Below are 25,336 nucleotides of genomic sequence, written 5' to 3'. Positions count from 1 at the left end.
AAGACATTCACATCTTCAGATATGGTATACTGTTGTTTTTCTATGATACTTGATAGAAAATGTGGATCTCATTCCCCCCCCCCCCTCTTGGGTTATAGCCCTTCCCTCGGGTTGTTGCCCTTCCCTCGGGATATCAGAGGGATAGGCGAGGTAGTCTGGCCAATAGTTTAGGTATAGAGTGAAAACCCCGACATCTACAAGATAGCCTTGGGGGTGGGGGTAGGGGTAGGGGGTGTGCTGTATTTTCAAGAATATTTCTTAAACTTACTTGCAGGTGTAGAAGTTTAAATATACAGAGAGCGAATACTTCATAGCTAAAAAGTCACTTTTGACTGCGGCTTTTGACTGCGTTTTCGACACTGTTCCTTGCCACCAACTGTCAACATGCCTCCAACCATTTATTCAATAAAAACGCCGTTTTTTTGTCATTTTTTTCGGTTCAATATTATTTTTGTTGTTGTCGTTGCGGTTGTTGTATGTATGGGTACGTGAGTGTATGTGATATTTTACAGCACGTGAAGCAAAATGTTAAGATAAGTCTTTTTAACATGGCATATCTTCGTCATATCACACAAAAGTCATATATAAACAATCACATAATTCCTTTCTTTATACACGCTATGGGTTGGTGTACTGTTCTAGGTACACTGCACAACGATCAGGTAAATGTCACGCATTACGTACGTTTGGTCGGGTAGTGACTCTATACTCAGCGCTGTGTTAGAGATGATCAAAACAACTAAGCATCCTAGCAACAAACCCCTCATTGTGCTAGTTGAGATAAACAGTTCTGCTACAGCAATATACGTCTCTGTGAGTGTGACTTCTGCCAGTTATTACCGAAGCACACACGCAGGTACCACGCTATTTAACTCCTCAAGGTTACTTGTTGTGTACATATTGGTAAATAATTGTTGTGTTGTTCTACTCATCAATTTAATTTTGGGAAGGCAAGACTATCTTGAATATGTATTTTTGCAATAATAACATCCCGCAGCCAATTTAACAATAAAAACATTTATTGTCTATTGTGTGTAAGAAGGACCAAGAAAAATGCTAATTTAGCAAGGCTTTATTTAATACATGATGAAACCATTTCAATGTAGTTTATTTTGCATGTCAATTTCTACAGCATAACTATCAATGCATGATTCAGAAACATTTTCTATTCATCTTATACCATGATTGTGTTCAGAAACTATTCTGTTGTTAATAATATAATATCAAGAACCTCTCCCACATAGCACCTGTACATAAGTGACATCAGCTGTAACATACTGCTGTAACAAACCATTCTAGAAGAAGTGAACATGGAAGGCATGTAGCACAAAATCTGAAGGCATTTTCTTAAAAGCATTTGTTTGAAATATAATCAATTTTATACAAATATTTTTAACAACTAAGTTATTCAAAAAATTTGGTGCAAAACTACATTAAAATGCAGCTATGACAAAAAAAAAAAAACACAATGGACCAAACTTTATTTTAACATTCATTCAAATGTGGTGAGTGGCAGAACTTAATAAGTCACACTTTCTACAGGATAGGTATACTAATTACCTTTAATCACTGGTCATTAAAATCTCACCACAGTATTTTCCTTTATCATAAATGAGTAACATTGTTACAATACCTTAGTAACATAAACCTCCAGTTTAACCTACTGTGGCCATGGAGAGTCACAGTTCTTTATCACCACTTCCATTCTACCCTAGGCAGGTTAGATTCAAAGATTTTAGACCCAAACCTTTTCCACTTATTCTTGCATTTCACAGCTAAGAGGGACAATTCTTGTAGTCCCATCTACTGTGACCAAGACATCAGAAATAGGGGATGAAACTGTCAGTCCGTAGACAAGGTATGGATCTAAAACTATGAATCTAATTTCTTTCTATCCTTGAAGATATAATGAAGTTAATCACTTGTACAAACACGCCTGCCCCAACCTCTTGAGCACTGTGTAAAATTGTAGTTTTGTGGATTTCAAGATATTTTTCAAAGCTGCAAATAAAAAGAAACCAGCACAGACTGGCTTAGCTTCTTTTCTGTCATCTTTCCATTACATAAAACCCTTGAAAATTACAACAAAAGCCTTCACTTGGATACAGGGCAATGAGTAGCTGAAAGCAGCATTTTCTCCCATTCTGAAAGTTTCCATTTGTAAACAGGACAAGAGAGCTTTATATTACTTTTTCTTTTATAAATAAAATACATTTTTACAATGGCAACTTTTATTACAGAAGCAATTTCTGGAGTTCCATTTCACCTATACCTATTTGATTTTTAACCCCTTTTTGACAAATGCAATAGTTCATAAACATGATAGTATCTAATTATCCATATCAGTTGCAGTGAGTGCACAAATATTCATTTTAGCAAATGTGCCTCAATATTTTGGTAAAAAAGGGTAAGAATTGTCACAAAAACTTTAATTTTGAATATCTATCTTGCTTGATTAGACTAGTTTTAATCATTGGCCAAATCTTCACAAGTAAGCAGAAATGGACACACACACATGCAGTTTATATGTGTGTATATGGGTCCTCATTGCACCCTCCTGGCTGGTTTTCTGTTAATAGTAAGTCCTTTAAAACTGCAGCTCACTTCACCACAGTACTGTAAAACAGTCATATATACTAAGAGACATCCATGTCACAGTGCCCTTACAGGTCCTTCTTGTCTTCACCTCCTGACTCTAACTTAGCCTGAAATAAACAACAACACATTTCTATGTTCTGGGATAGAAGCAACTCGACATAAACAAATTCCTCTGCAGAACTATTGATTAAGTTCCACAATTATATATATCATTAGTTTTCTTCTCATAAAACATATTCAATAGACACATGAACAAAACTGCATGAAAGAGGAAGGCTGACTTGCTTAAATTTCTGACCCCTCTCTTAAAAAAAAAGATTATATTATCTGTCCTAAATTCAGTTGTACCTGGAGTTCAGCATGCTCTTTGAGCAGACGATCATACTCATTGTTGGTGGCAGACGCTTGCTTCTTTAACGTCTGCAAATCCCTTTTAGATTGCTCCAGTTCTGGAATGGACAAAATCACATCACACAATTTATTTAAGTCAAAGTCACTAATTCAAAGATTGAGACATGAAACATCTTGACAAATCATTTTTTCTGGACCCCAAAAAACTCTAATCCTTAGTGCAAACTCTAATCCTGTTTCTGAATGCCTTTTACATCTTGTATCTAGAAGTATTGATGCTCAGTTGACTAAGACTTCTCCAGATCTTCTTACCTGACTCAGACTTCTCCAGATCTTCCTTCACTCTCTTAAGTTCCTCCTCTAGCTTGTCACTGGCACTGGAGGTCCTCTTTCTCTCTTCATCCTTCTCCTGGAGTGGAATAACATGACTTTTTTTAGGGTAGGATCAAGATCTTATAGCCTTGCAATAAACAAACTTCAATTTGTCTCTTAGGTCAGAAATCACTTATTAAGAAGTAAGATTAATGTGAAAATTTCAAGGATTTAAAAATCTACACATGTAATTAAGCAGCCCCTAATTACTCTTCATAAATCAATTTTGTCAAAACGAATCTGTTTGTTAAGTCAACATCCCACTTCTCCCATGAGTACCTCATTGTCTTTATTGGCCTTCTTAGTATCTGCCTCTTCCATCAGTTTCTTGGCATGAGCAGAGGTGTTCTCTGCCTGCTTCAAGGCCACATCTCTCTGAGCAGTGAGGGTAGCAGCCGCAGATATCAGAACTACCAATCTCTTCAACACTCTAGAACAAAACAAGAACAGTAATAGTATTCTTTATCAGTGGAAATAGTTCTCTGCCTGCTTCAAGGCCACATCTCTCTGAGCAGTGAGGGTAGCAGCCGCAGATATCAGAACTACCAATCTCTTCAACACTCTAGAACAAAACAAGAACAGTAATAGTATTCTTTATCAGTGGAAATAGTTCTCTGCCTGCTTCAAGGCCACATCTCTCTGAGCAGTGAGGGTAGCAGACGCAGATATCAGAACTACCAATCTCTTCAACACTCTAGAACAAAACAAGAACAGTAATAGTATTCTTTATCAGTGGAAATAGTTCTCTGCCTGCGTCAAGACCACATCTCTGAGCCGTGACAGCTAGAAACATCAAACTTCTGGTCACTGAGCTATACTGGAATGGAGATATGATATCAATAGTGCTTCTGTCCTAAAAGACAGAGACTTTAAGCTATTGGAGCAAACTTTTCTATGATCAGAACTTAAATGTTTTCATTATTATCTCAGAACACTCAGTCATTTTTCATTTTCTGCTCTCCTAAATAATATAAAATAATGATTATGCATCTTCTCATTTACAAACACAAATAATGAAATGAATGCTTACAAAACACAAATATACAGACAGTCAATGAAAACGCATCAGAAAACTTTCTTGTACTTTTTTACCGAGAATCGATTCCAACCATATAAACGAGTAGAAATGCACTTGTTTGGTCATAAGCGAGTGGGCTGACCACCATTTCATATTTCAAAGGAAAACTTATTTTCTAAATGTGCAAAAGGAACTTAAAATATTATTTGATAAATAAATGATGCATTTTCATTGACTGTCAGTATATTTTATGCATCTTCTGATTTACAAACAAGAATAATGAAATGAATGCTTATAAAACACAAATAAAATTATATTAAAATAAATACATCTTAAAAGGCATTAACACAATAATGGCAAGGATGAACTAAACAGTTATTTATCCAGAGACGCAACTTAATATCAGTACATCTAATCAATTATGTTATGCATGCATCTATGGCTATGATCTCTTTACTATAAAATAAATCCTCACATTTCATTACCTCCCAAGAGCCCCAGGCTGGTGCAGGAAACATATGAGACAAAACTAAACAAATAAATCAACCCGCAAAACCTGGGTGCAAACAAATCACAAGCAAAAGAAAACAATTTTGCCTGACTTTACAACCTGGAAAGGGTCACTAAGTCACTAAGCAGCCCCCCTCCTCTTACCCTCTTCAGGGTCTGTAAAAATATCCCATACTTAACTGTACAGCCAGGCATAAGTAAGAATCTATTCCCACAGACACGTCAAACTAGTTAGGTTTGTCCAACTCTAACATGGATTCTCTCTTAGTGTCAGCAGAGTCAGCTTAATTGTCTGACACACCTCCTCGAACAGCTAGGTGGTAATTAACTTGGTCCCCAAGACCACTCCCTGCTCTAGAGGGTGTGTCATTCAGTTAAGCCAATTGCATTAAGCGAGAGCCTCCGCAGAATTTGACTAGTCTGATGTGTCAATGGGAATGCTCCCTTACTCTATAGACAGAGGATGGGGGTCTGGCCCAATCTGTGTGGCAATCTAAGCTAGAAGTTAGTTTGGTTACAAGGCACACCACTGCTAATATGCCATCTACTCAAACACTAGAGTGATACATTTGGAAAAGACTTGCTGATATCTAATCATGACTGTGAAACTACAGGCACTGACAGCTATCCAAGCTACAGCTGGCATGCACCTTCTTGTGTATTTTAAGATCAGGCTGTTATATTATATGTGATGCACAGTTGCCAGACGACAAAGCATATAAGGGCTTTCTGTTAACATCCCAAAGATAACTGAAGTATATTTCAAGGCTTGTTTTACGGTCTCTTTTAGCCATATCTCCTATATCTGGGGCTAAAGGTCGTTAGATATATATATTTGGGGGGGGGGGGGGGGGGGGGGGGCGCGCGGATAATAGGAGTCAGAGGAGCATACAGAGGAATACAGGCAGAGTAAATCACAAGCTCCTCCACCCCTTCTTCTCAGCACAAACCATGATGTAACATGCCGAAATGGTCATCATCCACTTCAAAATATCCCAAAGAAAATACAACAGTCACTGTGGGAGCTATGAGAGAAAAAAACAAGGTGTAGTGATTCACACAAAGCAGCGTAAACAGTAGTGCCTGGCCCTACTTACACCAATAAAAACAGGGACATCCCAGCAATGTAGAAATTCCTCTGAGCTCTGAAGAGTCTCATATGAACATGCTCCAGCGTGGCAGCCTGAGAGGTTTTAATGTCCAATGATTCTTTAGAGATGTTGTACTTGTACACTTCACGTATGGAATCTGCAAGTTTTAAATTACAGTCTTATACTAGAACATCACTGGATATATGTGAGTATGCTGTCCAAGAGGTCTCTCCCTCTCCCTGGATGAAGTTCAAAGTATGTGCCACCAGTAACAAATAAGGGGCTCATTTTTACAAATAAATTTTGAATTATTTTTTGGATTTTTGTCAATTAAAGATCAGTAATTAAATAGATTTGGATAAAAAATTCCACACTTCCCAATACTCTTCATTATCAATTACCCCCAACCCCTCTAAAACTCAAAAAAAGCAAATAAAATTAGCCAGTTATTGTTCTCCATATGCAGAGGTACAGTCCTGGTGGACTTGACTTTAAACATGTCCATAGAGAGTAAGAGACGTGGACAGCATGACCTGGAGATATCAACTTACAGCCACAAGAACAAGGCAAAGCCTGCAATGTACAGATTGCGCTGGGAGCGGAACAGACGCAGCTGGATGTGCTCCAGAGTGTCGTGGTGCGTGGTCTTGGGGTCCAGCATCTTCTCCTCTCCAGAGTATTTATACACCTCTCGTATAGCATCTAGAAATAAAGCACACTGAAGACTGGGGCCAGGATCAGGCCAGCACAGGATAGGGTCAGCACAGGATAGGGTCAGCACAGGATAGGGTCAGCACAGGATAGGGCCAGCACAGGATAGGGTCAGCACAGGATAGGGTCAGCACAGGATAGGGTCAGCACAGGATAGGGCCAGCACAGGATAGGGTCAGCACAGGATAGGGCCAGCACAGGATAGGGTCAGCACAGGATAGGGTCAGCACAGGATAGGGTCAGCACAGGATAGGGTCAGCACAGGATAGGGCCAGCACAGGATAGGGCCAGCACAGGATAGGGCCAGCACAGGATAGGGTCAGCACAGGATAGGGTCAGCACAGGATAGGGTCAGCACAGGATAGGGTCAGCACAGGATAGGGTCAGCACAGGATAGGGTCAGCACAGGATAGGGTCAGCACAGGATAGGGTCAGCACAGGATAGGGTCAGCACAGGATAGGGCCAGCACAGGATAGGGTCAGCACAGGATAGGGTCAGCACAGGATAGGGTCAGCAACTACTCACTTTATATAGTGAAAATGCATGATACTTGAGCACTTTTTATTTTTTTATAGGAAAAACTGTTTACTTGTTTAAATTGATTAAATTCTGTACTGAAAAGAAAGAGAAAGAGAGCAATTCCACATCAGTAACTCAGCTAAAAAAATTGTTCACTTTTCACAGATAATTCCAAAAAGACTGATGTCTTTTTAGCCCACAGTGCTCCTGTGGTGAGCCTCACCCTTCGTCACACTCACCTCCAAACACAACCATGAGGATCACAATGAACACTGTGAAATAATAGTTGGCATAGGACGTGATGATCATCAAGAACCGAGACTTGAACAGTTTCTGCCATCTGGAATGACATCATCAACATTTATAATAAACTTAAATTGAATTAAAGAGGAAAAATGTGAGGTAAAATTTTCTATTTTAATTGCATCTTTTATACTGTAAACAAAACAATGAAAGCCACATTCACAAGCAAAGTTGATCTGCAGATCTGTTAGTCTGCTAATCAACAGATTGTGAATGTGGCCTTAGCAATTATTAGATGTCTGGATTTACTGAACAGAAGCACCTGCTACAGTCACTTTATACCACACCCTAAGTCTCCATATCTCACAATACATCTCAGTTATCACATCATACTCAGACCAACTTCTCACTGGAAGACGTGCGCATGTTTGTCACTGATTGTAGTACAGGTACTATAGAAAATAGAACACTAGCACCTGTACTACAATATATATATCTTTCTCTCCTTTCCATTAATAAAAATAGTCAAATTGAACATTTCAAGATGTTATCTTTTCATTGTATGCCTTAACTTTACAATGGACTTGATTCAGAACTTTCTTTAATGTGAGGTCAATATGCCACACAATGTGGAGGCTGATCACAGATACTATGTCTTTAATCAAGGCATCATTGTACTCCAACTGCACAATCTGAATACTGTAAATACTTCAACTATTGAAATAAATCCAATTGTCACAAGTGCATGCTGATGATGGATTAATTGACCATCTGCCCAGTGAGCCCTGGGTTACAGCCCACTCCATACAGAGAGAGAACACACCATTATTTCCCATAGAAAACACAGTCAGGCAGGTGGTGAGTGCTTTACCCTGTCTACACCCTGGGCACAGGGTTAAGACTGATCTAGAAAAAGTTCATTTATGTTACAGGGACAATCCATACATAAATATAAAGAACAGAGATCAGTTATATGCTACCAACTAACAGGCACAGGGGGTAGTGGGGTGGGTGTACAGGAGATGGGGGGGGGGGGTTGTGGGGTGGGAGGGTGGGGGGGGCAGGGAAGAGGAGTGGGGGGTGGGTGTAAAATTTATTTTTATATCAGCGATGAGCTTTGTTAGGTCAAACACAAACAAATAAAATATCTGTAAAATAATTCTTTACAAAAGTTACCACCTACATATGAATAATATAACCAGTCTACACACAACTAGTATACTTCAAGTAGCTTTTTATAAACTGAATCTGACGAACTGTCAGGGGACCAAAGGCTCACCTTTCACACGGTATCCATGGCAACATCAAAATAACTGCTACCAAGATCTCACAGTACAGTCCCGTGGCAACAAATGTCCAAATCATTCCCATCTCGTCTGATTTGATCAAAAGTACGCCATGTCAGAGAAAACTGTTTTTTTTTTAAATCTACATCCAAATATTGAGTGGATGTAACAGATCAAGTAAAGGAGCTCACAGAGCAGTGTCAAGCTTTGCAGTTATATATCAATAAGAGTATATCTAAACAGAGAGAGTGTTGAGAGGACAGAGTGCTCCTGACACACCATCTGTGCCTGATTTACTATATATTCCAGTCCATATAGAAAGCAATACCACTCTAACAGCTGATACCACTAACATTGAGATTTATTTCCATTAGCTTGGCTCAAATGCTGCCCATATCACTGCTTTAATTCCTCTTTCATTTTCCCTGTTATTTTCTTTCTGTGTGTATCAATGATGACAATCTATGAGCCAGTCATAGTAAGGTGAAGTCTAAACCTTGTGTTTGTGTAGCACTCCCAGTAGCTCTACAATGATGTAATAAGTCCTGACCTGCTGCACCTTACTATCCAACACTGATCCAACATCCATACACTCAGTGGTACTCCATGTGGACATCCAGCAAGACTAAGATAAAGACTTCCATCTGTAAAGTATAGTTTCTCAATTTGATTTATTATACTCCTCAGCAAAGTCTGGCTACAGTTTCCACAGCCAGCTCAGCTATATGTCAGTATTAACTCCATCAGCTAGCTCTATAATAATCCTGGAAACTTTAACCACCTCCGCCAAAGCTTGTGCCTCATGAGAACCAAAAATCAACATCCATCACAACTTGGACATATTCTGGTAGTGTTCTCTATATCCAGTGGGGAATACTGCAGGATCAATGTACTGCAGTCAAGAGATATATTTACAAGGACATTGTAATCTATACTTTACAAGACCAGGGGACCTATAGCACCACTCTGTACTAGTGGCTAGTACGTGTAGGAGTACATTCCCCGCATACTCCTATGTCATAATATGTACAGGTACTTCAGATATATCCAACTATGTACACAAATAACTCAGGTATAAGTACAGGTATAGTACAGTAACATAATGAACAGATGTGAAAGTCAATCAAATATATTTATATCCAATGTGTAAACACCACAAGAATTCAGCAGCATTCAAAGAAATACTCCTGGTCTCAATCCTGGCTGTAAATCAATATACAATAAATGGCAAAGAAATCTTAGTCCTTCAGAAGGCTTCTCTTGATAGCTCTTGCAATATCAACCAATATTCTTGTCTGTCACTCTCTACCAGTCTGTCAGAATTTATCACCATAAAAACTGTATTTAATACCACGTCTTGAGACCAAAGCGGTGCTGCCCTGGCTAGCAGCTGTACTTGGTTATTGAAAATAACGCCCACTGTCCTTTATATACAGAGCTCTGTGCTGTACTAATTTCCCTGACTGTTCACATCTATGTCTCCTTAATGACAACTTTAAATACACCCCTCCTCCAGATCAACAACACAACAGAGTGCCTTCCAGCCATACACTGGTATACATAACTCTGGCACTGGTTAATACATCATTTGGGCCCTCTATGTATACTCAATATCCAAAACCATAAAAAAACTATAGGTATATTTTAGCATGCTCAATCCTGGCTCTGATCAATCTCTTGATATGCCCTTAATTAGGATGTGTAATAACTGAATCATAAATCTCACTTTTATCCAATCACTGCCCACATGTATTGTATATTGTTCCAGGTATATGGATTATAAATACAGTAAAGACATCTGGTGTTGAAGAGGGACAGGTGAGGCACTACCTCCTCAGACAAAACTGTCACTGGAGGGTTCTTCTCTGTGTACCTGGATTAATACTACTGATACTAGATAGAGCTGTCAGACATCCTGTCCACTGTTAAAATGTCATAGCAACTACTATGGAATGCAAGCCTAGGCTACAGTTGACCTGCTATAGCTTAGTACTGTTATGTTCATTCAGTATTGTCACTGTATCCCAGTCTCTGCTATGTTTGTATGTTACTGCTGTTTTCAATTCTGTACCTCAGTTTTTGCTGTGCTTGTCATTCAGTCTCTGCAACTGTACTGCTATTGTATCTTTACTCTTCCTGTCACTCACATTCTCTGCAGTAATTGTAACTGAGTCTCTGGCTGCAGCAGTGTGAACCTCCCAACAGTAAGGTCAGATGGGTTAAAATCCACTCACTGGGCACTCAATAACCTATACACAGGCCCTGACAGGGTATATATTATATACCCCAATGGCTGTGAAGTATATGGACCAATATGTCTGGCTCCCTCCCAGACTTCCCTGTTAGACATCTATGACTCACTCCAGGCAAGTTCAGCAGACAGCATAATGCACCAGATATCTGGAAGTGATGCACCTTTCTTCCTGCATGTGTGTGCGTGCATCATCATGCACTGCATACTCTCTCACGCATGCTCTGATGCTATACCAAGTACTTACTACTGGAATGGAGTGCTATTTATCTAGCTATGACATCAGCCACCCTTGTCAGATTGATGACAGCATGCACATCAATCATCATAATATTCCTGACAAATACCTGCACTGAAAATTAAATTATTGCCACCACTACATGGCAATAAATATGATTCACTGTCTGTCTGTCTGAGTCTTGTTCTGTGTGAAAACATATGACTACAACAAATACACTCCACCTATGATCACTGATATATCCGACATCTGATGTTAGGAAGTCATTAGATCCCAGAATTCCTGGTCTTAGTTTACAACTCTGCAGAACTCCAAATAAATTATCTTTAAAAAAAACGGAAAAAAAACGAAAACTAATTCCTGCCCACTACAGACCCTCTGCTCCTCTCACTGAAGTCTCCAATATAATGTGTGCAATATGAAATCAATAGAAGGCCAGGAACAATTGATATGGAACAGCTGGGGTCACTGGCTGGAGGCCCTGTAATGGGGGTCACTGGCTAGAGGATCTGTAATGGGGGGGGGGGGGGGGGGTCACTGGCTGGAGGCCCTGTAGTCCAGCTGTGGACCATGTTGCTCAGTCCAGTCTGCCCAGCATGGGGGGGGGGGGGGGGGGGGGGGAGGGAAGAGATCCTTGTCACTTCATGTAGTACACTCTAGCAGTATACGGCCTATCCCACTACAATTCCAGAAACTGAAAACTTAACACCTGGCCATTATATATGACAGTCACGGAAACAGAGGCTCCGTACTTGATACATTCAATCAAGAAGACCCCATTGGGTATATTCATCACTGTTCAAATCCACTTTTTATATCCTGATATGACTGAAACCTTCAAGTAATTTAGCATGATCCACTAAGTACCTGGGACTTGTACATAAAGTTTTTTGTTCTTTATTATCCATCAACATCATTAATTGGTTTCTCATATTTAAACAATTCATATTCCTTTTAGGTATATGTACATAAAGTACCAAATTTCCCAATCTTCTATATCAAATACTGGCATATCAAAATCCAATGTGATGTGTTCAAATATATCTCTCCATCAATTTTACACAACTATGGTCATATTTTTCAGGACAAAGACATGTATCAGATCATATATCAGCACAGGCTGCAATATAGCTTGATCAGTTTCTCGAGTTCCATTCCATTCAGGCCTACATACACATACACAGCAGTGTGTTACTATCTGAACTGCTTCCAACTGTGCATTACTGTAGCAGAGATTATAAAAACATCATCTTTCATACTTTCTCCAAGGCTGTCAGCTACGGCCTGTTTACACTTGGACAAGATGGACAAGGTTCTAAGGGATCGCTATTCTGAAGACCCAGTATTCCAAGGATACACTATCCCTAGGTTCTACAAAGGGCTGCTATTCCGAAAGTACGGATAGAGTGCAAAAAGCACAAATTTAAGATAACAAATAAAATGCACTTCTTTGACATGGTGGCCAGTGCCCTGTTTATGCAATTTTTTTTCTTATTTTAGCGCATCAATCAACCTTTTTCAGAATAACAGACCTTCAGAATAGGGGGTCTTCAGAATAATGGTCTATTTCAGATCAAGGCTCCTTTATTTTTGGAAACTGCAGATCTTGTTAACAGTGAACCTTCTGAATTTAGGGTTCTACTGCCCTCTCTAGGTGAGAATCAGGCACGCACATGAAACAAACCAGATTTCTCCACATGTAAACGTCTCAAGTGTTTTCTATTTCTGAGGATTAACACCATAAGCTTTTGAAAAACAAGAAATGTGTAATGGAAACTAGATACTATTTTTATTCATGTAATACAATGTTATCTTACAGCAGCCTTGCAAATAAGGCGCATCTGAATAAAATATACTGAACTTGAAATTTCTATCTCAACAAATAGCAACAATTATAGGATTCTTAATTCAATGCCACTTCAAAGTATCAGCTCTGCTTTAGCTGTAATGCCCTGCACTCTGTATAATCAATATAGAACAAAATATGACCTGGAAAACACTGTTTTGAAAAGACATTGATTTTGTGATATTATCTGAGTCTTCCAAACATTCCAGGAAACTATGGGAATTGCTATCTAAGGATTGGGTAATTGCTCTTATCATATTCAATATTTGAACTGCTGCATACAAACACTGAGAAAAACTGCCACTGACTTGGGGTCTTATAAATAAAAACTGCCAATGACTTGGGGTCTTATAAATAAAAACTAGCTAGATATCTAATAGTGTTCCTTATATATGTATTCCAGGTGTCCATCATCAACTACAATAAAGTTGAGGATATACATATTTATCTATGACGGACACCAGATTTCCCTTGCCACTGAGTTAGATTTTCAGCCATTATTTGTAGAGTCTTCAAAACAAACAGAATGCCCCAACTGCAGTGTCCTGTGGTGGGTTGTGACTGGCAGTCACAGGACCTTGATGCCGCCTTTGCAGGAGCCTTAACCACAGCTCTCCAAATGCATGGCCAGACTGCCCATCCAACTCAGCCGGCGCCCCAGAAACTCAAGCTGGATCCACCCCAAATTTCAACAGGATCTGATCCGGATCAATGGTCGGCATTCACTAGGCAGTGGAACATGTACAAGGCTGGTATGAACATTGCTGAAAATATGGTAGCAACCGCCCTTTTTTACTGTTGTGATCAAGACTTACGCACAGACATTATGCGAGATCTTAGAGACAATGTTGCAAGTATGGCAGAGGCAGACCTCCTAGCTGCCATAAGAAGACTAGCTGTCAAAGATGAGAGTACCCTGGTTCATCGCATACGACTGAGCAAAATGACTCAAACTCCAGGAACCAGTATTAGAACATTTTTGGCAAGCCTGAGAGGCCAAGCAGCATTATGTCGCTATACAGCCACATGTAAAGAAGAAGGCTGCACCCATATGTTTGACTACAGCGATGAAATCATAAAGGACAATCTCATCAGAGGCATCGCTGACCCAGAAATTATGTCAGATTTATTGGGTGACCCAAAAACAGACAGGACCCTTGAGGGTATCCGATGCAAGACACGTCAACACTTAAACCAGTCAACATGTCCATGATTGCGGATACAGGGTGTCAGAGCAGCAAAATACCACTGAAGGCGGCTATGGCTCTAGGCATAAGGAAAGAAGACCTCTTGCCTGTTAAACTTGTGATGCGAGGTGCCATCAGAGAGAATCTGGGTGTTATGGGTGGCATTGCTGTTAGTGTCTCTGTCAAAGATGAAAACAATCACATCAGAACGTCTCGCTTAATGTGTTATGTGTCTGAATCCATCGAGAAAGCATTCCTCTGCAGAGAGGCACTTACAGACTTGGGGATAATTAAGCCAGATTTTCCGAGTGCCAGGCATACAACACACACAGCTTCAATTGGCCCCATTGATGAAGTTTCATGCACATGCCCAAGGCGCAGAGAGGAGCCACCGCCATTACCATCATCTCTTCCCCCTGGCTTAAAGGCTTCGGAAGAAAATGTTGGAGTGCTTAAAGATTGGCTCCTCGACTATTATGGAGCAACAACATTTAATACGTGTGAACATCAGCCATTACCACTGATGAAATGTGAACCGCTCCAACTACATGTGGATCCAGATGCCAAACCAGTCGCAGTCCACAAGCCAGCACTTGTTCCAATTCACTGGCAAGAGAGGGTCTTTGCTGATCTTGAAAGGGATGTCCGAATAGGGGTCCTTGAACGAGTCAGTCCGAATACCCCAACAACATGGTGTTCCCGCATGGTAGTAACGGGAAAAGCCGATGGTACTCCTAGACGAACAGTAGACTTACAGCAACTGAACCGCCACTCTGTCCGCCAAACACACCATGTGCCTACCCCCTTTCACTTAGCAAACCGCATCCCACAGGGTGTAAAAAAAACTGTGACGGATGCCTGGAATGGGTACCACTCTGTGCCTATTAGGGAAGAGGACAGGCATATTACGACTTTCATCACACCATGGGGTCGTTACAGATACAGGGTAGCACCTCAGGGGTTTTTGGCCAGTGGAGATGCCTACAACCAGAGATTTGATGCCATAATCACAGACTTTCCTAATAAAGTCAAGTGTGTAGATGATACATGCATGTGGGCAAACTCAGTTGAAGAGGCATTCTTTCAAGCATGCAAGTGGTTAGACCTGTGTGCACGTAATGGTATCACTTTGAATCCCAAGAAATTTCAGTTTGCCCAAGATGCAGTCGAATTTGCTGGACTTGCAATCACACCTACGAACATACAACCAAGTGACAAGTTTATAGATGCCATAAGGAAATTCCCAACACCTACGGATATCAGTGGTGCCCGAGCCTGGTTTGGGCTTATTAATCAAGGCGCTTATGCATTCTCAATGGCACGTCAGATGAAGCCATTCAGGAAGCTCCTAAAGCCATCTACGAAATTTGAATGGACAGATGAGTTAGACAACCTGTTCCATCAATCCAAGGAAGTCATTATAGAAGAGATGAAAGAAGGAGTGCGTTTGTTTGATCCAAACCGCCAAACATGTCTGTCCACTGATTGGTCTGTTGATGGAGTTGGATTCTTCCTGATGCAAAAGTATTGCCAATGCACATCCAAAACTCCAGCGTGTTGTCACAATGGCTGGAAGTTATGCTTGGTAGGAAGCAGGTTCACCCACCCAGCAGAAAGCAGATATGCACCCATAGAGGGTGAAGCCTTGGCTGTGGCCTATGCATTGCATCAGACTCGCTACTATGTTTTGGGCTGTAAAGATTTGATTGTTGCCACAGACCACAAACCACTGGTTCAGGTGCTAAATGATAGGTCACTCACCGAAATTCACAACAGGCGACTACTAAATCTAAAAGAAAAGACACTAGCATACAGATTCACCATAGTGCATGTCCCAGGGAAGAAGAACCCTGGCCCAGATGCAGCATCCAGACACCCTGCTGGTCAGCGAAGTAGAATGCATCTACCAAATGAACCATCTGACAGTGATACTATATCCTTCATGGCTGTGCCTCCACAGGTCACATTGGCTAGTTTATGCCAAGACACAGCAGACACAGACTTTGCTGATGATGCTTCCACCATTGCTGCTGCTTCTGCCTCATTGGATGCTGCTAACATTATTGTCACCTGGGATATGGTCCAAGATGCCACCTCTTCAGATGAAACATTACTTACACTAATGCAATACCTTGAAAAAGGCTTCCCAGAAGATTGCAGAGAACTCCCCATAGAGATACGTCCATACCACCGCCACACAGCAAGCCTGTGTGTTGTTGATGGAGTGATACTTATGGGTCAACGAATTGCTATTCCAAGGGCCTTACGCACACCAATCGTCAATGCTCTCCATGCAGCTCACCAGGGTGTAAGTGCTATGCAGTCCCGAGCAGCAGACTCTGTTTTTTGGCCCAATATCTCAGTTGACATTGCCAGAGTGAGGGACCAATGTGCACATTGTCATCGCATGGCTAAATCAAACCCAATGCAGCCACCATCTGATATTAAACAACCAGACTACCCTTTCCAGATGATCTGCTGTGACTACTTCACATACAACAGTAAAGATTATGTTGTCATTGTCGACCACTATTCCAATTGGCCAATGGCTTTTAAAGCAGAAGGAGGCGCAGAGGGTCTAATCAGGAGATTGCGTGAAACTTTCGTAACATTTGGAATACCAGAGGAGTTGACCTCGGATGGTGGACCACAATTTACTGCAGGGAAAACACAAGAATTTCTTAAGACCTGGGGTGTTAAACATAGAATCTCGTCAGTTGCCAACCCTCATGCTAACTGTAGAGCTGAGATAGCTGTCAAAACTGTGAAGCGGATGCTTGCAGACAATATAGCCCCAACAGGATCCCTTGATGTCGACAAGTTTCAGAAAGCCATGCTTATGTATAGAAATTCTATTGACCCACAAACAAAGGCTTCCCCAGCATTAATTATATTTGGACGGCCTATTCGTGATGCTATTCCAATACCCATGGGAAGGTATTCCCTACACGAAACATGGAGAGAGCTGATGTCACATCGAGAAAGGGCACTTGCAAAATGTCATTCCAGAGAACATGAACGCTGAAGTGAGCATACTAAGATCTTACCACCATTGAGGGTTGGAGATCATGTGTACTTACAGAACCTTGTGGGAAATTATCCCCGAAAGTGGGAGCGAACTGGAATAGTAATTGAAGTAAGACAGCACCACCAGTATGTCATCAAAGTAGATGGTTCAGGCAGAGTGACTATCCGCAACCGTCAGCATCTAAGAAAGTTCACTCCATTTGTTACCAGTGACTATTCCCCCATGATTGAGTCAGCCCTCAAAGAGAACACAGTGCCTGAGCAACCCACTAAGTTGGTCCATCACGAACCTGGTGACCTTCATCTGGGAAAGAAGCAAACCCATGAAAACCCTGTACAGGTGACACAACCAAAGAATCCAGATGAACCTACTGTTCCATACCAGGAAGCTTCTACTCCAGTGCAATTACCTGAAGAGCCAGATTTGAGTGCCCCAGATCCCAGTGGCCAGGATGCCCCTGTTACCAAGCAGCGCACCAGTGGTGGTTTGCCACGTGCATTAGCCCGTTTGCTACCTCATAACAAGCCAGGCACCATGGAAATGCTTACTCCATCCAGACCAAGCCGTCATTCTAAGGAGACTGGCATACAGGATACTCGGAAACCGGCTTCAACCAGGGACTCTTCGTGAAGTCTCAAAATACTTGATTTTTTTTTTTTTTTAAATGACTTTAGCTAGATATCTTATTTGACTTTTTTTTAGCATATAGCTTTTAAAAGTTGTTGTTGTTGCTTCAGTTTCCTAATTACAATTGACTTTTGAAAAGAACTATGGAGGATCCATGTTCACAGACTTTAAAAGCTCCCCAGGGGAGGAGACGGAGGACTTTAAAAAGAGGAATGAGGACTGGCATATAAGTGACGTTTTATACATGCCCGTATAAAACTTCCCCCGTGGGAAGGAGATAGCTAGATATCTAATAGTGTTCCTTATATATGTATTCCAGGTGTCCATCATCAACTACAATAAAGTTGAGGATATACATATTTATCTAAAAACTGCCACTGACTAAGAAATATTAATTACCACAACTTGGGATCTACTAAATAAAGTCAACTGCTTATTTCTGTAAATCTCAAAAGTTGCCAACATCCATCATTGGGCACTAAATATCAACGATACCTGTTAGTATTATGGATGACATAACATAATGTAACACAACACAACACAACACAACATAACACAACACAACATAACATATCAAGAGATATTTTGGAACATAGATGATATTTCTGGTGGTGACAGTAATGTTCCAAATAATGCCTCAACTCATTAAGTCCAAATTTGAAAGCATCTGACACTGTGTGGAATCCTGCACTAATTCCACACTGTGTATTCATAGTTAATCAACGCGTTATTATATAATTTGCGTCTGTCCTGCATACATAAATATTATTTTCTGTAGAGGCCCATAGGTAGGCCTATGCCTGGGACGGATACATATCACCTGTTAATATTGCACAACAATTAGTATGTAAATAAGTAGCAGCCACATGTACACGTATGTAAATAAGAAGCAGCCACATGTACACATAGATTCCCCGTAGATAATCTGTATATAACTTGAAGCTTGTCCATAATAAAGACTTTTTTTTTTTGATCTGAGACTTAAGATGTGAGGTTGTTCTGTTATGCTTCTCTGTGCACGTAAAGTGAAAGACTGAGTCGGATCTGGAGTCATGTCGGAGCCCATAGATTAGTTAATTCGTTAATGGAAATTGATACACTGAAATTCAGTACAGTTATAAATTAAAGTTAAAGTCATTTTAGACGGTTCACAACAACTGACTTTACTCTTAGTGGAGACAACTGTTGCACTTTAATATATCTAATATGACAAACAAATTCACTGTGGGCCATTTGTTCTTAAGTTACCATTAGTATGAAATGCTGACATTACTTACTCTGTTATCCAAGTTTTTTTAAGAAGAAAGGATTCCAGGTTTGTCTTTTACAATCTTTGGCCATTTTATCATGCAATTACTTTGAATGCATGAGATATTCTCAAGGATTGTGTTGGGAGAACTCACTGTTACTTATATCATGGTCACCACACATTCATGAGATGTTCTCAAGGATTGTGTTGGGAGAACTCACTGTTACTTATCTCATGGTCACCACACATTCATGAGATGTTCTCAAGGATTGTGTTGGGAGAACTCACTGTTACTTATCTCATGGTCACCACACATTCATGAGATGTTCTCAAGGATTGTGTTGGTAGAACTCACTGTTACTTATCTCATGGTCACCACTAATTCATGAGATGTTCTCAAGGATTTGATAAAATGTGTCATAAATGTTATCACCTTGAAAAGAATCCCATACTGTATAAAACAATTAGTAAATCAACTGGAATGAAAATGATGGGCTGAATGCAAAGATTGTTTACTTTAAAAAGGCCTATAGCTACTAGTACCATGTTGTGTCTAACATTTATTTATCATTGGAACACGGTTGATGGATGTCAGCTCTGATATTTCACATATACCCTACATATTCCAGACTTAGGCTCTATTCCCATAGATTTTAGATCGATCTATCCCCGCGGGGAGTCTCACTAGATTACTTTCAGATAATCTGACTTAAATGTCCGTCCCGCCTACTACAAGCTGTAAGGGGGTAATTAACTTTCGTGTCCGCTCGGCTGACAGCTATTTAGCGTGAACCCCCAGGGAGTTAGGTCGATCTAAAGTAGGTCGATCTAATGTATGGAAATGGGGTGTTAAAACCACTTTGGTTTCACCTGCTTTTATGTGGTATTAACAGTTATCTTTAACATTTTGAAAAATAAACTACTAAAAACTTGACCTTAATGACTTTCTTATCCAGCTTTGTCTGCTGCATATGCATCATCTTCCATGGAAAATGGTCCCCACAATATATGACATTGGGTATGTGTTTATAATCACCATGGTGTTATGTGGGAGACATTCATAATCTAACCTTACAACTGGTCCCCATGGCATTGGGTATGTGTTTATGATCATCATAGTTCTATATTTTTGGCACTCATGATCAACAATTCTCTTCAATATGGCAATTCTAAATGGTACTTCTATTTATAATAATCTAATGCAACAATTCTCTTCAATATGGCAATTCTAAATGGTACTTCTATTTATAATAATCTAATGCAACAATTCTCTTCAATATGGCAATTCTAAATGGTACTTCTATTTATAATAATCTAATGCAACAATTCTCTTCAATATGGCAATTCTAAATGGTACTTCTATTTATAATGATCTAATGCAACAATTCTCTTCAATATGACAATTCTAAATGGTATTTCTATTTATATTGATCTAATGCAACAATTCTCTTCAATATGTCAATTATAAATGGTACTTCTATTTATAATGATCTAATGCAACAATTCTCTTCAATATGGCAATTCTAAATGGTATTTCTATTTATATTGATCTAATGCAACAATTCTCTTCAATATGGCAATTCTAAATGCTACATCTATTCATAATGATCTAATGCAACAATTCTCTTCAATATGGCAATTCTATATGGTACCTCTATTTATAATGATCTAATGCAACAATTCTCTTCAATATGGCAATTCTAAATGGTACTACTCTTTATAATGATCTAAGGGTGTATTCCCAGAGCTTTTAGATCGATCTATCCCCGCGGGGAGTCTCACTAGATTACTGGCAGATAATATGTCTTAAATGTCTGTCCCGCCTACTACAAGCTGTAAGGGGTAATTAACTTTTGTGCCTGCTCGGCTGACAGCTATTTAGCGTGAACCCCCCAGGGTGTTAGGTCGATCTTAAGTAGATCGATCTAATCTCTGGGAATGGGGTCTAATGCAACAATTCCCTTCAATATGGCAATTCTAAATGGTTCTTCTATTTATAATGATCTAATGCAACAATTCCCTTCAATATGGCAATTCTAAATGGTACTTCTATTTATAATGATCTAATGCAACAATTCCCTTCAATATGGCAATTCTAAATGGTTCTTCTTTTTATAATGGTCTAATGCAACAATTCTCTTCAATATGGCAATTCTAAATGGTACTTCTATTTATAATGGTCTAATGCAACAATTCTCTTCAATATGGCAATTCTAAATGGTACTTCTATTTATAATGATCTAATGCAACAATTCCCTTCAATATGGCAATTCTAAATGGTTCTTCTTTTTATAATGGTCTAATGCAACAATTCTCTTCAATATGGCAATTCTAAATGGTACTTCTATTTATAATGGTCTAATGCAACAATTCTCTTCAATATGGCAATTCTAAATGGTACTTCTATTTATAATGATCTAATGCAACAATTCTCTTCAATATGGCAATTCTAAATGGTACTTCTATTTATAAGCATGATGCTATATTAATGTTTTCACTAAATGTAGTCACTCTCATATCAGCACTGTGCTGTGTACAGTCAGATAATATGGCATATATAATATGTACAGACAACACAAACACATACTGCTGTGTATTTAATAATTAGTAAACTCAATATTGCTCTGTTTACACCGAGAGCACAGCAGGTCCATTACCAAGATAGATACTGCTGGTATACCTGGTATAACTGATAACTACTTACTCATTCTTTACTCCTCATCCTTTTATCCATCTAGATCTCTACTTTTCTTACTTATCTATCATCTTTCTCCACTTTATCTTTACATTTTATTACATAAAATTATTTTACAGTATCTTCATGGAGGCACATGCTCAAAAACATAAATGATAAACTTTAAAATTACATATGCATGTCCCTACATGACGTTGAAAATGTCAGTCCCTCATTTCTTTTCATTAATCAAATAATATATGCTCTTTACAACATCAATAATATCTTGGCAAAATAAGCTAAAACAGCTTTTTTTAAATTTATACTAATAACAAATAAATATTTGTGGATATCTGATTTATGTAGGATATAAGACCAATGGCTCTCCACATTGAAGATGTTGATGGAATAACAACCATCTGTTTCATGTATAATTCCATTCTTAGAAACTATCATTTTATTACTAAGGGTTTTTACAATATTTATATAAAATGACAGATGTATGTTGCTCTTGAGAAAGTTTAATTTCTGAAACAATGGCATGTGGTGAAAAACAACACACAATATAAACACATGCACACAAGTACTGTACATGCAGACATACACACCAATGTACGCATGCACACACACACACACACACACACACACACACACACACACACACACACACACACTGTTCTACTTACGTCGTTGGTGAAATAAAGGGCAGTAACAAGAGCACCACTAGGAAGATCTCCACATAGAGAAATGTTGCTATAAATGTCCACTGGAAACTCATCTCTGCTAAAATAAATACAATAAAGATATATTAAGATTGCTTTCATCTTGTATAAGGTATTTCAATTGTACATGCTTTATGATATCAAATGGTTGGATGAGAACCTAAAACCCTACAGTTTTCTCACATTCAATTTTGGTCTCCTTTTGAACCATTACCTTTTATTGTAAATAGATTCATCCTTCACCTCTACTCAAGCCTTAATTCTTCAGGAATATTATAGCTTGCAGTGAGTGTGCATTAAAAATATTTTTCACCAGCCATTGAAAAGTGTGTCTTTTTCCTTGTACATAAACCTGTACAGTGAGTTGTCTCATTTGATAACTTAATCTTTGGTAAATACCATGATATCAAATACTATATGATTTGATAATCTTTCCAAGTATGTATTCATATAATTTCAAATATCTTGAAGGATTATCTCATGTTACATAGACCCTATGTCATTCCACAGTATCATTCAGTTTAAATATGTAGGACATTATCAAGGAACTTTCCCTGATAATATGTGACATTGAATCACACTCAGACATTAGGAATACAATGGCATTTTAAAATCTTTCACATAGCAATATAAAACAACTAAGGCCCATTCAAAATGAGAAAAGCCCAGTGCTAGCTGGTCCAAGGCCTAAATATGGAGGATCTACATGAAAGGAAGACTGCTTAATCCTGTAATAGTCTCTCTGCCTCTTTCACGCCTCCCAACACGTTGTCCCTGCAGGGGCACAGTAATTAAATCTTGCCTCAATGTGACCGGTCATAGGACGACATGTGGGGAGGCACAGAGACCATTACAGGATTAAGCGATCTTCCTTTCATATAGGTCTGCCATATTTAGGCCGTGGACCACCTAGCACACGACTCTTCTCGTTCTGAATGGCCCCTAAAACATATTTAAAAAACTTCTTATTTCCACAATGCTAATAAATATCAGTTAAGCTTTTCACTCAAACACTGTATCCAAAACTTTAAAAATCTCAAACACTGATTATATATAGTTTACATGAAATTACCATAATGCTTATTAATCACAACCTCGGTTTCTCCCACGTCTTAAAAATTTAAGTAGGAGTGGGATATTATAAAGTTAGACAGATATCTAAACAGTTAAATTAGTAATTATTACTTACTGCTTATTCTCAATTAAGTAGCGGCAAAGCCAAACAATGAAAATATTTTCCAACGAATGCAGAATGTACTGGATGACAATTATATAGATTTATTTGATCTTAAAGTGCGATGACGTGTTATTGTCTAAAAATACATGTGACAGAGCTTGCATTTGTCGGCTCCAATCACAAGAAACCATGCGGGAGACAGACACTTACATATGACGACAGCTCACTGTCATGACAAAGAAAAGGAATGTAGGTTATATCAATGCTGACTTTCAAAGTCTGCTCAGGAGAACGTTTCTGGGAGTAACCGGAGTGAGATCACAGTTTATTCTCTGCATTTCCTCATTTGCACGACCAGCCCAATGCAGGCATTTGCATGTGACGCAGCCTCACTTAAAAACACTTGAACGCGTGAAAATGCCCACAAATATGAAGATGGTAAATGCTCAATATCCCAAGTTATGACAATAGCGACTAATATTGGTTGTAAAATTAAATATCTTACCTGAATTTGCTTGTAAACAGTGTTACGGAAGTGCTCGTCTACGCAGCCGTTAATTGACTTGCCAAGATGAGCCGCTCTCCCAGTTAGCGCTGCAAACTGTTGGAGAGGACGCCCAGACACTCCATAAGTTTATAACAGGGGTTTATAGACCGGAAAGCTTTGGGAAATAAGCAATTTAACATAAATCCGTAACTTTCATTAATTTGTTTTTCTTTTTTGAAAGTTTCCATCGAATAAAATCAATATTCATTTGAAAAAAAAAAAAATTACCCCTTTGTTTTTTTCTTTTGCTAGATCATTAAGCACTAAAAGTCATTGATTTTTAAAAACATCTTTTTTAAATTCAGTCACATGGTGACTAAAAATTGATGTGTTTTGTCTATAAAAATTAATGAGTTAGGTTATTCACCATTATTTTATAAAATGTTTATACAAGAAATTTCAGGCCTATCCAAATTTATGAACTAAAGCCACAGCAGGTGTGAAAAAATGGCATAATCACATTGGTCAAAGAGTTTGAAAGTTAAAAAAATAGAAATGACTTACTTGATAAACATTGAAAATTTAAGTTTTGGATGTGGGTAGAGATACTACAAAAGTACTGATCATTTATAGGCTGTGAAGGTTCTACGAGTTTTGAGATTCCCCGATTTGTGAGACGCAAGTGAAACGTAGGTGTGTTGCAACGTAGTCAGATAACCTTCCCTTATAGCAGAAGTTTGTATAATTGGCAGACTACAAAAGTACTAATGTAACAAAAACAGTTCAGGTGATCATTTTAACCCCCTGCAATGTCAATACTCAAACATGCTCTTCTTATCAGTGTCCATGCACTGGGTGTAAATACCATCTAACACTTGATCTGCAACTTGATCCAGTGTGTACAACTGATGATATAAAGAATATCATGATAAAGGTTGAGATGGTCTATGGCTAGACTTTTCCTTACATGCATGTGTGTGTGTGTGTGTGTGTGTGTGTGTGTGTGTGTGCAAGCGCATTGCATGGGTTTTGACACTAATGGGGTTGCTCTGGGGATTACTCCATCATATTCCATGGTTGTGGTACAGCAGTACGGGGATAAAAAGAGAAAAGTTTGAAATCTTGTTGCTGGTGCTTCTAAAAATTTTTG

The 25,336-nt window shown here is 39.0% G+C and overlaps 1 protein-coding gene across 8 annotated transcripts; it reads right to left on the bottom strand.

Annotated features, from left to right (window-relative positions):
* Positions 1-1,056: 1,056 nt before the first annotated feature.
* Positions 1,057-24,348, bottom strand: LOC106174712 (B-cell receptor-associated protein 29). Of its 8 annotated transcripts, none has more exons than XM_087015330.1 (8): positions 24,205-24,348; positions 22,487-22,583; positions 7,411-7,511; positions 5,947-6,097; positions 3,601-3,751; positions 3,262-3,358; positions 2,947-3,047; positions 1,057-2,705 (listed from the first exon to the last, which is right to left on the bottom strand). In XM_087015330.1, the coding sequence occupies exons 2-8, from the start codon at positions 22,576-22,578 to the stop codon at positions 2,664-2,666; spliced, it is 735 nt and encodes a 244-aa protein (XP_086871456.1). In that variant the 5' UTR covers positions 22,579-22,583; positions 24,205-24,348; the 3' UTR covers positions 1,057-2,663. The 8 variants fall into 8 exon arrangements, with proteins under 8 accessions (XP_086871456.1, XP_086871451.1, XP_086871452.1 ...); XM_087015325.1 differs by lacking the exon at positions 5,947-6,097 and adding an exon at positions 6,492-6,642 and having other exon boundaries at positions 24,205-24,347; XM_087015326.1 differs by lacking the exon at positions 5,947-6,097 and adding an exon at positions 6,492-6,642 and having other exon boundaries at positions 22,487-22,580; positions 24,205-24,343.
* Positions 24,349-25,336: the final 988 nt, after the last annotated feature.

This window comes from Lingula anatina, chromosome 6 (genome assembly GCF_051362555.1).
Source record: "Lingula anatina isolate TDL-2025a chromosome 6, LinAna3.0, whole genome shotgun sequence".
NCBI classification, from domain to species: Eukaryota; Metazoa; Brachiopoda; class Lingulata; order Lingulida; family Lingulidae; genus Lingula; species Lingula anatina.
The sequence above is the reverse complement of the archived record's forward strand: the minus strand, read 5'-3'. Positions and strand labels throughout refer to the sequence as shown.